Here is a 15,858-nt window from a genome sequence, read left to right as displayed (position 1 = left end):
TGAAATATAGAATGTAACCATATAACCCAAGATTGGAGGTCAGAAGTCAGCTATGCTGATTTACATTAGCTGAGGATCTAACCACAGATATTCAGGAGCAGAGACCTAAACTTTGCTTTATCAGGCTCATTATTTTTCCTTGAGGAACAGGGCTCTTCGCTGGAAAGTTTTCTCCACCCCCGCCCCCCCATCGATTAGGCTTAAGCATACACATTCTGCACATGATGAAGCTTTGCTTTGCAAACTATCAGGTGACTTTTAACAAAGGGGAAAAAACCACTTTGACTTAAAAAAAAAAAGTTTGTCTTTTTAATATTTATACAGTGTGTTTACTTTGATACACAACCATGACTCTCTCAACCCTCCTCAGTATTTGTCAAGTTCATCTACTAGAGTGAATAATCATATAACACCATTCAGATCTCCCTCTCAGCCCTCAATATACACTTTCTAAAGCTAACATCTGACATTAAGGAATGTGTCGCAATCAATTCTTAAAGTTACAGGACTATTGGATTTTATTAACTTGCACAACAACAACCCCCCGCCCCAACAAAGCCCGGGTCCTCATAACTGATCAGACTTGTTTTATCCTCAAAGCTGCTTTAACAAGCAGGGAGTAATATATAGTAATTGGTATTCCACAATTTAATTGTTCTGTTCTTAAATCTAATATTGCAGCTGTGGGTTAAGTTTACACCACAGCTTTCATGAACATGAAAGTGTGGTACATCTGTGCAGCAGAAAGCTAAACATCTCTTGATCTGATGTGTTTACAATGACATTTGATATTGTGGAATGGCTTGGAGTTCATTCTTAAAGCTGCAGAACAATTTTTAATTGGTTTCATACAGAAGTACAGTCTGCAAAAAAACTCCCCAGAACGCTGAACAAGTTCCCAAGTGTGTAACAAGTAAAGCTGCGGAGGATTTTAGTTTCCTAAGAATCTTGGCACATTCATTGGTGGCAACAGAAATGGGACCATGATCATGTCTCCTCCCTCGGACTATGGACCATATTGTCTACTCTTTTAATCAGTCATTTGTTACATAAACTACATTTTTACAATTAAATTAAATAAAAAGCCTTTCTAAACATACCACGGTAGCATAAAGAGAGAACACAACATTTTCATAAAAGACACTTAACTGAGGGGATTTAGTATGTTTAGAAATCAGAAGCTTTTCAAATTAACAGGTGGCAAAGCTGCTTAGGGTGCACCCTGAGCTTCATATTCTGTATGGCTAACAGCTTCAGCATTATGTACTTTTTAGAGCATTTATGAAGCTCATAACTAGTTCAAGAAACTGGGGAATGGGCTTATAAATGTCATCCGCAGTTTGTGAACTTCAAGTATCTGTGTGGTTTGATCAATGTTTTTAACATGAAAGTTAAATAGTTATTACAATTATTTACCACTCGTCCATAAAAAGGGAACATGTCTGCTGAGTGACTTGAGTTGCCATAAGACATGGGAGGTTGCAGGGTGAATGCTTTAGCAGAAAAGTTTTCACTTTCAATGAAAAGATTCAACTCATGTACCATAGAGCCAATTTTTCTTTCCACATGAACAAAAGCATCAAGGGGCAAGAAGAGGAAGGGAGAAAAAATCAGCATATTTCCCCTCCACAGGTTTCTGCCAGAAAAAATTGATATGTGTAAAAAGGGACATTTTCTTCTGTTGTAGTTTAGCTGTTTTCAAGTGCTTGTCACCTATTGAGAACCCCTATTAGAAAGACCCCTATCTGTTGTATTCCTTTGTAGCTGTCTGTAATTCTGCTTCAGGCGCATACCTCTCAAGATTTGACTGATGAAATTCACGTAAACTAACAAACTATGTTGAAATCCAGTCGTTTAAAAAAGTGTATTATGTCAACCTTAATTAAGAACTACCCAAAGCCAACTTCATACAAAAGCTGCCTAATAGCAACTTGACCAATAGATTCAGTCTCTTTGCAACACAAATACCTTAATAAGTATTTAGTCCAGGGGATAAACCTGTAGCAATATCCCAGCCTTTTGAACACAGAAATTTGATACAGCAAAATGCAACAGCATCGCTTCCCCTTGTTTCAAATCACCGAGAAACAAAAACTGTCCTTGGAAGGGAAGAAGTTAATATCTCAGGTTCTTTCTTTTCCCCTGTTTGTAACATCCTAATATTTTCTTCATGGACTGAGAGGCTTAATCTTCAAGTTCAAAGCTTGTTTCGTCGTATAGTTCAGGACGAGATGACTTGGAATTCCGGGAATATTTCAATTGTAGAAAATCGCCCAATTCATCAAGGGCATTCAGGACCTGCAATACCATCACACTATATCAGTTATCTTAAAAGGATTTAAAGCTGTTCTCACATTTGCTTTCCAGCTGAACACGCATAAAAAAATCAGTGTGTTTTAGCCTTTCAAATCAGAGAAGAAAAAGAAATATTGGCCAAAGGCCAAGTTTTGCTCCAAGCTGGACTAGTGAAAATCAGTGAAGTCAACTGAGATGCAGTGAATGATGCACTAGTGTCCTTGAAAACAGAATTTGACTCAATTAAGTTATGGTTGTATTAGCCAGTAACAATACTTGACTCTTGTTAAAATGGTATGTTTTTCTTTGAGGAAAAAATATTCCAAATACACCTTCCAATCCCTTTGCATTGAAACAGTCACAAATGTAACATAAGGTAGTACTGCTGCATTTACAATTATACCCAGTAGCATCACTGGGAGTCAGCAAGCAGGGCATCAGCCCTGGGCACTGACTTAAGGAATGCAAGCATGGTGGATGCTGCTACCGCCAGCCCGGCTGCCACTGCTACCTTGGTTGCTGCCACTGTCCATGGTGCAAAACTTCCTAGTTATGCCTCTGACTATATTCCAAAGACTGGCTTCAGCATTGCATTCTCTTAGTGAAGAATCAGGCCCAGAATCCAGAATAGAGTTATTGTGAATATTTTGAATAGGCCTAGTTGGTTTTATAGTACATTATCCTTTTTTCCTTGTATTATCATCACAGCTGGCCTGATCCTAAACTGAGGGTTTCCAAGTATTCACAGCTCCACTGGATTTAATAGGAAGCAAGGACAGTCAACAGCTGACAGAAGCAGCTCAATATCTTATGCTTTTTACTCTGCTATCAAATGAAGATAGAGAAACTGAGATTTCAGTCTGAGTTTGGTTCACTCAGTGCAATAATCTCAAGAGCTGAAAACTTTAGTTTTTTTGGTGGTGTTAAAAAAAAGTGAAATTCCCAAAATAAAAAAGGACCTTTGATGTAGTTAAAAATATTTATCATCCTTGGAAACCATCCCATACTGGGATCATCCCTCTTATACATTCCAGCCCATGGCTGAACCCATTATTTGCACCAGTCAGACATTTTCATTGCACCAGAGCTGTCTGTTTTTATGGTATGCCAGATTTACAGCAGTCATGCAACTGTTATCCTTACGAACTTTCCAGCTGCCTGATGTAACTAAATGAAACTCCCCCAGGTATGTCCTATTCTTCACATTAGGTGCAGGGAAGCTTGATTATGCCTCCAGTGTTAATAATACAGTAATATGAGTGTAATGTGTGTAACAGCAGGAGGAACCAGGGGGCAGTCTGCAAATCTGTGATGTCTATTAATTTGAACAACACCTTCCAGAAACCCCCAGGAAAAAAAAGAAAGAGGAAGCTGGAGGCTGGAGTGAGGGGAAGAGAGAGCATCCCACAAGTGGAATCTGGTCAGCCCTAAGCAGAGGAGTGCACAGTGGAGCTGGAGATCTCACTGGCTCCATCAGCCACGACTGTAGACTGAAGGAGCTGGATTTAGAGTTGGGGGCAGCTGCAGGCTGCTGTCTGAGTGCTCTAGAGACTAAAGGCTTGTTTGAGGACACCTCTGGAGGTGTGTGGGAAAATTAAGGTATTGAGTGGATGTTACCACAGTATTGATGTTTCTTTACCTGTTCCCTCCCTTTGGCCTGTTGGCTTGTGACCTGAACCCCAATGATTTTCTATATAAAAGTGGGAACTCGCCCTCACTTCTTGTGTCAGTTTGTAGGGCTGCAGGGTTGGTACAGTATGTAGAGGCAAAAGCAAAATTGGGACATATTCAAGGGGGCTAGTATAGAGCATTAAGGCCCTAGTCCTCCAATCATGGTGCATAGATATGTCTCTAGGCACACATGACATGAATTGCAAGAAAAAATCTTGAAAAGCATAATAGACTTATTCTTACTGGTTTTGGAGAGCAAATGCAAAAAAAAGAAATGAAGGCTCTGACTTCCATACTGATTTCAATCCTTATTACTAGAGTCCCATGATCAAAAGCTTACACAGTCTTGGGAGTAAACAGGGAAATAAGGTCCTGCCTAACACTACCTATGTAGCCAAGCATTATTACATTTTTGTGTTGCTGTTTCTTTTTATTTCTGTGCTATTGATCTCAGGGTTCCCTCTTACACCTTTGTAAGCATTTCATACTGCACAGATCAAAATGGTGTATTAAGTTTTTGTTTTACAATGTGCTTCACTGACAGGTAGGCTAGTTTTTCATGTATGGCTTGAGGCCTCAGTCTTACAACTGTGACTGGATCCATGCCCTCAGAGTAGAGTCTGCTGAGACTTGGTGTGAAATCATGGGTCTGTGTGCAATTAGGATTGGGGCCTGCCTTGCTGGAAAATGCTGAATGTATAAAACTCATCTGTATTTGAACAGTTAACCAAGAAGAGCCTTAAAATCTATTGGCAACCAAAAGAATTCCCCATTTCCAACCTTGCAAATAGGACAAGCTTATGATACCCCAAATTTCTCCCTCTCCAAAGAAATCACCTTTGGATAAAGATACAACATTTATATTTTTTTTCTAAAAAATTATGGACATATTGAATGGAGGTCTATAATGCAAATCTCAGCTAACCTCAGCTCTGTTTCTGGTACCAGGCTGAATATGGGCATGTGGCTCCTTTTAACCCAATTGGTAGGTACAAATAACTCCCAATATTTGTCTGAAATTTCCACATGTATCTTAAAACCCCCAAGGCCATGTTATATTTTTCTGCTGGAATTTAACTAACACATGGAAATATGAAATGAAAATAAGGGTATGGAAAACCTTATTTGCAATTATTTCCACATCATTTAGGGTTTCCTGCTTGGGTAGTTTTGCCCTAGTACTTAACTTTGGTCTTGCTGTGCTCCTCAGGTGGATCTTTATTAGTTATGACAGATTTGGTCACTATTAGAAATAGTGGAACATAGTGCAGTTAACTGTGTGATAATTTAATTTTTTAAAATAAAACATGTATTGTTATAATGGCTGAAACATCTTTAAAGATCAAGTGACAAAGATCAAGGAAAACAAATGCAAAATGAATTATTGAGGTTCAAAGTAACAGACTTGTAGCTTCTCCCAACCTCTCCCCACAAGCATCTGAAGTTAATTTCACAAGGACATCTGCTGTGCTTACCGTGTCTAACATCTCCCGTGTATGTGCAGCTGACACACAAAACCGAGCCCTGGATTCTGTGATAGGAGTAGCCGGAAAGCCAACGACAACCACCCCAATATTTCTTTCTAGCATGCGCCTTGCAAAAGCCCTTGGGTGGGGTGGGGAAGGGAAAAAGAAGAAAGCAAAAGTAAATCATCTCTAATAAATTGACCACAAAGAGAAAACAGTCAAGAGTAATAAAACAATAGGTGAAACCCTGTCTCCTCCTGAAACAGTTGGTAAATTCCTTTCGATTTCAATAGTGCCAGAATATCATCCAATAGGACTGAGTCTTTGCAATGTTGTGGTTGAAAAGTCATTTATTTTCTTGGCAAAATGGGCATAAAAATGCTATGGCTGGCATAAGTGAGCAGAGAATTCTGAAAGAATTGTATTTTACAATCACTTTGCACAGATGTAAGTGCTGATGGAGGTCTCAAAGTAGCAAGACACAGCCCTTGTATCAATTGGTGCTAAATAAAAACACCATTTAAATAAAATTTAAAGCCCTGTTTGTTGGATAAGGCACTGAATATAAAGTCAAAGGAAAATGCTGCGGTTGAGAAGGTCTACACTGGGATTTGGGAGGCCAGGATTTGGCCCTAGCTCCAAAACAGGCTTTTCACATGTGCAAATCACTTGACACACACAGATTCATCTCTTTAACTGTAAATCAGGGAGCACAGCTACCTGCTAGATGTCCTGAGGATAAAATTATTCACGGGAGGTAGGTAATACAGATGTATCTGCATAAATGAATCATCCTTAATTGGGACTAGTGCTCCCCAAAACAAATCCTTCTCCTACTTTGTATAAAATGATACAGGGAGACCATGGAAACTGAATAAGCTGGCACATAAGAGAAATGGGTGTGAACCCATAGAACAACTCTGGAGGGATTGTGACAAACCAGATTAAGGAGGAAGGTCCAAAGGTGAGGCACAAGCACTGACAAGTCCTTGAACCCTGACCAGCTCACACAGAACTTTAGGACAGTGAATTAAGACATCTTTGCTGATCTTGAAATGATCAGGGATAAAAAGAATGGTTCTCTAAGACTTCTATCTAACATTAAGTCTGCGTGTATGCCTTTTTCTGACTATTAAATGAATGTTTTATTTCAGGTATCCATCACTGACCTAGAATAAAGCTGAAAACCTAAGGAACCTTATTATTCACAAACAAAGTTTTAATTTAAAATATTTTATTACTCTTCTACTCTCCATTATATGTAAAGAAATCTTAAATTAGGCTTCTTAACAATATTTACTGTCCATTAACAATTTTACAGGGTGTCTAGTAAGATAGCACCAGCTGAAGCAACTACTCAACCTGAAGTGGCTTTAACTGCATTAAGTTGTCTACTTTTGTCTTTCTTTTCTTTTCTTAATTCATTTGTAGTCAAAGATATTCATCACATACATATAATTCTAATTCCATCAACATATTCTTGAAAGACAAATGAATGCTAAGTAAAGACATGAACACTGTTAACAGATTACTGGACTTTACTAAAGTTAATTAGGAGCTAGAGAGCTCATAACTAGAACACTGGCATAAAATAAAAGGTCATCATCAAGAAGCTGTTACACAACTTGATTAATTTCAAAAGCCCCAAGAGAGAAAAAAATGGCTCTGGAAATAAAGGTGCCATCTATTCTTCCCAAGCAACCATTCCAGCTACTTGTGTTGGGGCTCTGTTATGATTTTGTGTAGCTCACTTCTGTAAAGTCTTCTTTTCTTGCCTATCAGAAAGTCCTTCCAAGGGGGTTTAATAATTAAACTACAGATCAGGCCCTGAACACATGGCTTACAGCCACCATATTACATGTGAGACACTTCAGTGTTGCTCATGGTCATTGGAAATGAAAAAGAGGTTGACGGGGAGCAAAGTATAATGTTGCCTGCAACATGTCATTTGCTTAATATTGTTGCCCATGGGCCATCAAAGTTTGGGGACCATTGTTAAAAACCCAAAGGATCCTAGTCGATTTGGGAAAGGTATCATAAATCCTGTTGATTAGTTAATAGGCTACTGCTCGCTAAGCAATGTTCATGTCTAATCAATAAATGGTTTTGTCTGATACATACAAATAATGCAATGTAGGTCAGTGTAACAACATTATCAGTATAAAGACATGCATTTGATGGAGAACAATAAAATATATTTTAAAATCAGGCAATGTGCACCTTTAGTTATAAATTTAAAAAATGTTATTAGCAGGACCTGAGGAATAGGACCATGGTACCAGAAATCTTGTCTAAGGCTATTCCAACCAACATCACTCCAGCAATACCAAAAATGTTATTGTGAGACATCAACAAGGAAGAGAAAGATGAGTCATATCAAGCAACTTTTGAAAAATGGGCAGTGCATATGTCAGGGACATTTCGTTTTTAAATTCCCATACACAAAACACCTTGATTTTTTGTACAGGAAATCTAGCCCAGAATGAAGCCCATGCTTAAATAGTACTGGCAAGCTGATCTAAAGGAACACATTTTTCCTCTGCAGCATCGTCCACAAGTAGTCAGCTTCTTATAGTTTAATCCAAAACCTAATTGTGAATGAATTTGTTTTCTTGGTAGTCATATTTCAGTACTTACGCTATTTTACCAGGAATATAAAGGAGCAAAGGAACAACAGGGGAATCATCATTGCCATAAATGATGAAACCCATTTCATGTAGTCTCTGCCTGAAGTATCTTGTGTTTTCTCTTAGCTGCTGCACTCTCTGTAGCCCTGAAATGAGACAGTCAAGAATTAAGTCAGTGCCAAGATCACAATGGAGTTCCCTTTCAGAAAAGAGACACAAAACAGGGATGACAGGTCAGTTTCAGAAAAAGCTCAGAAATCCATGAGCCCTTTCTGCTGCTATCTGGTCTATAGCTAAGATATATTTAACAAGCCATCTCTACAAGCTAAATAAATAGTCATGCTAATTTAACCTATGTAATGATATAGCATTTTTACCAATGACCATGCAATTATTCCTGACCTGATATTAGTATTAAGCCTGCTGTAGTTAGATATATAATACTCCTCCCTATTGGAGTGTTTCTTTCTCTTTCAACACAGACTGAGGAATAATGGCCTTTATAATGCGTTTTCTTAAGAAAGATCAATAGCATGCTGGGTGAAACATTGATGGCAGTGGTGGTATATTATGACCGTGTATAAATGTGGTCACAGACTATTATTTGTGTTTTTTAATTAAAAATAACTAGCTCTATTCTTGTGACGCCCTGGTGGATAATAATAAACACCATACCTGGGGGAACAAAACTCTCATGTTCGGGTGAGCCAAACCCAAACTTTCTTAGAATTTTCAGCAAATAAGAAAAAAAAATTCAGACCAGAGAGGGAATACCACAATGTTTACGAGATATTCTCAAAATGCAAGGTTAATTTTAAATTGCTGTTGATGATGAGAGGTGGCTAAAGATACTTTAGAATGTTTAAAGACTATTAGTTTTCTCCGTAAATTAAGCAAATGTATATCTGCATGGTGACAAATTGCATTCATAGCAGGTCATTAGAAGCCTTCAAACACTTTCACTTGTATCAATGGGTTGAACAGAAAAAACAATAATGAACACTGTTATTTCTAAATGTATTGATATATTTATTACAGTGTTTCATGTATTTAATCTCAGATGCTGTTGTCTTTCAAAACGGATGTGTTCCTCCTTATGGATTTGATGTTGGCAGAAGGAAGTTTAATGTATTTTTCAATAAACTGTCCTTTTTAATAGTTTAACTGTCCTTCTAAATAGACCAGTTGTGTACATGCTACTGATATTGCATATGCAGTTATGCTACAGATTTATACAAGATCTTTCAGTTCTACCCAATCCCTAGAAAAGTGATGGAAGGCATAGGATTAAGCATAGCCACCATTATTGATGACAGTTTGGAAAGGAGTCCCTCCACCTGATGATCGGTTTACACCCTGCATCAAAAGGATTGATAGACCTTGTAATTTTTTTTATCCTAGCTAATCTAACAGATACTCTTCTACTTCATTGCCTACCCCCTAGAATCTTCCAAAGACACTATATTTGTCCCAGTCATGTCCCAAGGCATTGCTAGGGATGGATTACTTACAGACTGAACTGGAAAGTGTTTCTTAATATTTATCTAAATTGTTTGCTTTTCAACTGAGAGGGTGCAGCCGCACAAGCACTTTACTGCAGAGTAGACTAATTAGCTCCGGAGTAAATCATCATAGTCTACATGTGCACTGGTATTAGGGTGCAGTAAATTAATTAACTCTGCCATAACGCCATCCTGACAGTACTGTATTTTGGCAGAGTAATTAAGTGTGCTGAAATGCATGTGTAGACGGTGACAGGGGTTGGCTGAGGCATGAGGGTGCTAAAGTGTGGTGGGGCTGCCTGCCACGTAGCCACACAGCTCCGCACTTACAGCACTCTTGTGCCCCAGCCAGACCCTTCGCTACCTGACACTGCTACCCAGAGTCCAGGGCTGACCCTGCCCTCAGCCCAGGACTGCTCTGCCCTAGCTCAATTGCTGCTGTCCCAGATGCACGTGTAGACACTGAGCCCAGCAGTTTCCTCTAGCTTAAAAAGCTCCAGAGTTTATTGTCTCGCATTAACTGCATGTGTAGATGCACCCAGCATGTCTTTTTGTATGATGGGAAAATGTGAACACAAAGAATTTAAACTTGCCTTTGCTATACTGGTCAGTTCATTATTTTCTAGAGCACCATATTCTCTCATATTATCCTTTCCAAGCAAAATTATTCCTGTCTTTTAGCTCTTTCCTTAGTTGCTGGCCCCTTTTCATACACCCATCTTTTTTACTACTTCTCCCCTTCTGATGTTTTCCAGGTCAGGGGACCAAACTTAACGGTAGCTGCAGGGATGGCATAATGCTGCACACCTAAAAGTACCCCTTACAGAACTTTCCACAGGCTTTATTCCTTCAATACAGTCTATCCTCTTCTTTGCTCAACAAAGAACATTGGCTAGATTTCTATGGTGATACCTATGTTTTCTGGAAAGATAACTACCAATATGTGTTAGCAGTTTTACTTTTGTTCTGCTTAGCAGTGATCTGCACTGTTTCTCACCTACCATGAAATGGTCCTTCTGAAGTTTCTAACAGACCTCCCTATTTTCTACTGTCAAGTTCCCAACCCTGAAGCATTCCTTTATTAAAAGCCCATTATAACAGATATGCAAGGGTTAGAGAGGGCTGCAGTCTTGAGGAGTGTGGGAAATGCTTCCTATGTATGATCCTGGAGGCAAAATCTACCCTTACAGATAACAGGGAAAAGCAGAGAGGAGACTGGGTCATGGGTCCAGCATGGAAGAGCAGAATGAACCATCATCTGTATGGCACAACTGTGTGTACTAATGCACAATTCCTTTGGATGCCCTCAATAGGGCAATTTATCTTCATATTGGCCAGTGGTTAAATGCCACAATCCTTCTTCCATTGTAAAAATGATATGTTTTACTTCCTCCTTAACAGTTTGTTGTGCCAGATGGGACTTCTTTCTTCTCACAGCCTGTATTTCCTCAGTAGCTCTGCATAATAGATTTTCATTGCTGGAACATATGAACAAGTTCAACCTACCAGTTCCTTTACTGCTTATGCTGTGGATGCTTTCAGATAATTCAGGGAGGTGAGAGTTACAGTTAGAATCACAGAATCATAGTTTCGCATTATTAAAGACAAGCTACTTTGTCTCTATCAGTGTATATTCCTCTAAGGTCTATATGACTCAGAGGGTCCATCTACATGTACAATTAATGCATAGAAAGCTTACTGCTCAGTAAAATACTGCACAGTAAGCCTTCCATGAGAGCACATCTACACGTGAACTGGTCAGGAGCAAATTTCCTTCTGACAGGAGAAGTTCAGAGGAGGGATCCTGCCTTGATCTCCTGCCATACGGCACCCAGGGGGAACTCTAGGCTATCTTCGGTGCCAGCCCCAGGCTGGCAGGGGACATCAGGGTCAGGCCTGGGCTCTGGTTGGCAGGGGGCAGCTGTTCCCCAGCCCCATGCCCTGGGCAGTGAGCATGGTGGGACAACTTGTGGCCAGCCCCTGGCTAGGTGGGAATTCCCTGCTCAGTTGGGGACTCACTGCCAACTGCCCCATAGTCAGGACAGCTCCTGGCCAGCCCCTGGCCAAGTGGGGAAGCAAGAGCTCCCCTGTCCTGGAGCTGCCAAACTCCCCACTCCTATGGGAAGCCAGGATCCCTGCAGCGCTGGGACAGGGGAGGGTGGGTAGAGAGGGACCCGGTCCCAGTGCTGATTGGCTCCCTGCTCCTGGGGAAGCTGGGAGCTGAGCAGTGCCAGGACCAGGCCCCTTGGTGGTGTGGCTGACTGGGAGCAAATTTGCTCCCAGTCAGTGTCTACATGAGCCCTACTGCACAGTAGACTAATTTACTACATAGTAGCTGCTGTGTATGGTTACATGGTGATGCTTTACTATGCAGTAGATTAGTCTACTGTGCAGTAGAGTGTCTCATATAGATGCTCTCAGTGTGAAGTCAGGGGACATTGTCATGCTCAAGCTGGGCTCTGCCAGCTTTGGTGCCACCAAGCACTTTCCTTTCGATCTGGGAAAGCCCCTGTTTGGTTTGCTGCATGGCCCCGGCCATGTGCTGGGGAAACCCCGTCCCCTGGGGAAAAGCCCGCGAACATTCTGGCGGGAAAAGTCAACCAATCGGGCAGTCTGAGGAGAGGCTTGTGATCTGCCCTATAAAGACTGGTGCAGAATTTTCCAGGTGGGCGGAACAGAGAGGACAGCTGAGAGAAGCTGGAGCTTCCATCGCTCAGTGGGTAGGCCTGGCCAGCTTCCCGCGGCTTCTCTGATTATCGAAACTACTTGCCGACTGGTTCGATTTAATCTCGGACGATCCACCGATTTATTGTTTTCGCCCTTCACCCAAAAACCGAGATTCGATTTTGTCCCTCACCCGAACCAGGGCAGATAAATTTGCTTTAATCATTTTGGATCCCTCGATTGTTTTTTGTTTATTCGTCTGTCTCCCGAGCCGGGACGGGACGGGCAGCCACATTCAACACCGGGTGGTGCGTATACAAGTGGATCCCTGAGTCTTTTTGTTTTGTTATATCCGTCCCTCATTAGGGCTGGGACTGAACTAAGTGTAACTGCCTGCGCAGCCACATCTACATCAGTGCAGCGCATGTAAAACAGACTAAATAAAAGAAAATACTTTGGAACCACTGTGAGTCCGCCTCTCCCTCTCATTAACTTAACATCAGGGGATAGAACCCACTGGGGCAACAGCCGCAACCTGGCCGTGCCCCGCACAGACATTAGTTCAGAATTGCAGGATTCATCCTGACTATTTTTATTAAAAACTGACACTGTGATTGGCTCTTTGGTATAACTACTTATTCTACTCTACGTGAGCCCTGACCAGTCCCAGAAGGCTTATGTGTATAATTTTTCCCAGGACATTGAATACAGTTTAAATAGCATTTCTCATTTTTTGATAACTTCATTTTGATAACTGTCCAGTAGAACTGCTTCTTCATTACTTAACACAAGTAGATTGTTTTTCCCCAATTCTTTCAAGGTGGCATGGTGAAGACTGATGCAAACACCACCATTTTCCCTTTTGTATCCAGGTAACTCTAACTATTGACTTTTGTGTATTTGTGCATGTTTGTGTTTGTATCTTTCATTATGTAGTCTTCAAGCTCCTTCATAGTCCAAATGCTAACCCCCCATGTACTAATGCCACTTGGGCTGAATTTCAATTATTAAAAGAATTTTCTATTTGCCTCAAGAAACCTGAGAATTAATTGTGGTACCCTTCTTCACAGGGAGGTGAAATTCATCAGGTCCAGAGGGACTGTACAAAGCGTACATGCAAATCACATTTCATTTACCCATTGACTTCACTGGGTTTAAATGTGTTAGCAAATGCTCACCAACCTAAGCATAACACTTCCACAATTGGGTCCCTGTCATTCAAGCAGTATTGACTGCTTCCTTCCTGCTCCAACTCTTTTTTTTTAATTCTGAGGAATGCAGACTTTGTGGCTCTAATCAGGTAATTCTTTAGCAGTCTCTGTTCAGACAGAATAGGATTTTCATTGCCTAACTTTCCACCTCCAGGATGTTTCTAACTTCCACTTTTTTAATCCTCTTATACTGGAAAGGTAACATCACAGTAGCATTATTTCCTGGCATAATCCCCAGCTGAAGGGATGGAAGGCTATTTTTATGGTGAGTGGGCCAAGTATAGAATTGAGAGGAAGGGTTGCAGAGGGAGGATAGTGTAGAAAGTTAAGGGTGACATGGAAAATAATAACAGTTTGTGCCCTTTTTGCTTTTATTGTGCATACAAAAGTCCTGAAACATTTTCCTCCAAGATACTCTTCTTTACCTTTTACTTAAATCTCAGATTTTTTTTCTTAAATCTCAGAAATATCAGGCCTAAGCTTCCCTGGTTAAATTGGGATAGTCACTTGGAAGCTGGAGAACATTGGCAATAAGGCATGATTGGCTCTGATGCTGGATCTCACTACTGCACCTCCTGTCGTGCACACGTCATGACAGGAAGCACAATTGTGTGAATCACACATCAGATCCTATCATGCCTTTACCTGAATGTCTAGAGGGGCCCAAATATATTGTAATACATCATTACTCTGCCCCATCCAGAATTCTTATTCTGATAGCCTGCACACTTTATTTTTGTCTGGTTTATTTATTTATTTTTCATTACTTTTCTTCTGCAAGGTAACATGTTTTATGTTTTAGCTGTGGGTAAGAGCTTGTACTCCCAATATCCTTTAAATTATTCCTATATCACTAGGCTTCAGAGACAGTTAAGTATCCCAACATGAGGTATTTCAGCTCTTTAGCTGGAGAGTGTACTTTGGTTTTGCACACACGTTTACAGTTTTTAACCCAATGATTATTTTAATGTATTTTTCCTGCCAACATCATCCTCTTACTAGATTGCTGTTCTTTGGTTTTCCATCTTTCTTTCAGTACTATCTGTGTGTGCTGTGACAACAACTATTATTAGCCAGGCAGCTCTTTTGCACAGTTCTATCAGAGTTAGTCCTGTTGTTGCCTTTCTTCCAACTCCTTTTGATTGAAATGGAGACTGCCATGCCTACATAATCCCTCTTTTGCTAACTATGTCCTAGTGCACAGGTTTAACCAAGATCCACTTCATCTGTTTTGCATCTTGTGTAGTCAAGGAGCTCTCCTGACAAGGTTCTGGCTGGTAAATTTATAGGGAATGTGGGACCTGCTCCACAATCATCAGTGTTTTGCTGAACAAATGAAAAGATCCCATAAAACCAATGCATTTGTAACTTTATGCACAAAGCTGCCCAGGCAGACAACCTGTTAGTTCCAGTTTCAGTCATATAGTTTTAAACTTTCTATGTAAGAGATCTGCTAGGTTAGTAAAGGCCACAAATAGTTTAACTATCTCTCCAATGCTGCTAAAGCAAAAACAGTTGTGCCAGAGGAAGGGGGAAACAAATGAAACACAAAAGCATCCTACTACAAAGCTTTCCAGTTGCTAATAAAAACAATAGTCTGTGGTATTTCCAAAAATATTTTTGGTGTAGTAGATCTGAAAAGAACCAGGAGGAAATACTGAGGAGATTGGGGGCTGGGGATGAGGGGCGGAAGAGAAACCATGGAATAACTTGACTGAAATCTAAGGAATGAAAGTTCTCCACTTGTTTGCATATTATACATCATATTGGCACCTCTTCATGCACTGACCAAAAAGAACTGGGGAATGTGAGGTTTAAAGATAAAAAATAACCATATTTTAACACCAACCAATCTAATTCCTAAGTTCTCAGTTTGCAGCATATGAAACTACTGGATTTTCAATTAGGGAAAGTTTTCATGGATGCAGATGTTGTTGGCGGATGTAGTTTAATACTTGCTGCCTTCTCCTTTCTATTCAAGTGTTTACCACAACGCTGGAAATAGACTGTCAGCTATTCCAAATTCCAGGCTCTTCAATATTAATCAAACCAGATGCTCATTGTTTAGAATTGATAAATTGGAAGCACAAAACTATTTAAGATGCAGGAGGTGTTTATTCTCTGTCAGGGGGAAAAATCTGTAATAAGAAATATTAGGACTGGTAACAGAATGTCAGACAAGTCCTTTGCCACTTCGCACCCAAAAAGCTCAGTATTACAGGAATAAGTAGTCTGTAAACAGGGAAGATGCGTTCCACTCTGGAGCAAGCTCATGGGGCTCATTTTAGCAAGTGCCAATATAGACACACCTATGAGTTTTTTAAAAACTAGAAATGCCAGACAGCCCAGCATAGTAACTCTGTTTTTCAAGAAGTGGAGAGAGTGCATAAAAAAGAAGGGGTAGTAAGCACATTAACAATAT

At 40.2% G+C, this 15,858-nt stretch overlaps 1 protein-coding gene across 1 annotated transcript in view; it reads right to left on the bottom strand.

Annotated features, from left to right (window-relative positions):
* Positions 1-288: 288 nt before the first annotated feature.
* Positions 289-15,858, bottom strand: part of SPTLC3 (serine palmitoyltransferase long chain base subunit 3) — a 174,066-nt gene continuing 158,496 nt past the window's right edge. The window contains exons 10-12 of the mRNA XM_019516242.1: positions 8,070-8,205; positions 5,442-5,571; positions 289-2,298 (exon numbers count right to left, since the gene is read on the bottom strand). Coding sequence (XP_019371787.1) covers positions 2,185-2,298; positions 5,442-5,571; positions 8,070-8,205 — 380 coding nt within the window. The 3' untranslated portion in view covers positions 289-2,184. The remainder of the gene's footprint in view (positions 2,299-5,441; positions 5,572-8,069; positions 8,206-15,858) is intronic.

This window comes from Gavialis gangeticus, unplaced genomic scaffold, assembly GCF_001723915.1.
Source record: "Gavialis gangeticus isolate Ggan-Ray unplaced genomic scaffold, GavGan_comp1, whole genome shotgun sequence".
Lineage (NCBI taxonomy): Eukaryota > Metazoa > Chordata > Crocodylia > Gavialidae > Gavialis > Gavialis gangeticus.
Note: the sequence above shows the minus strand (reverse complement) of the source record. Positions and strands in the feature narration are given on the sequence as shown.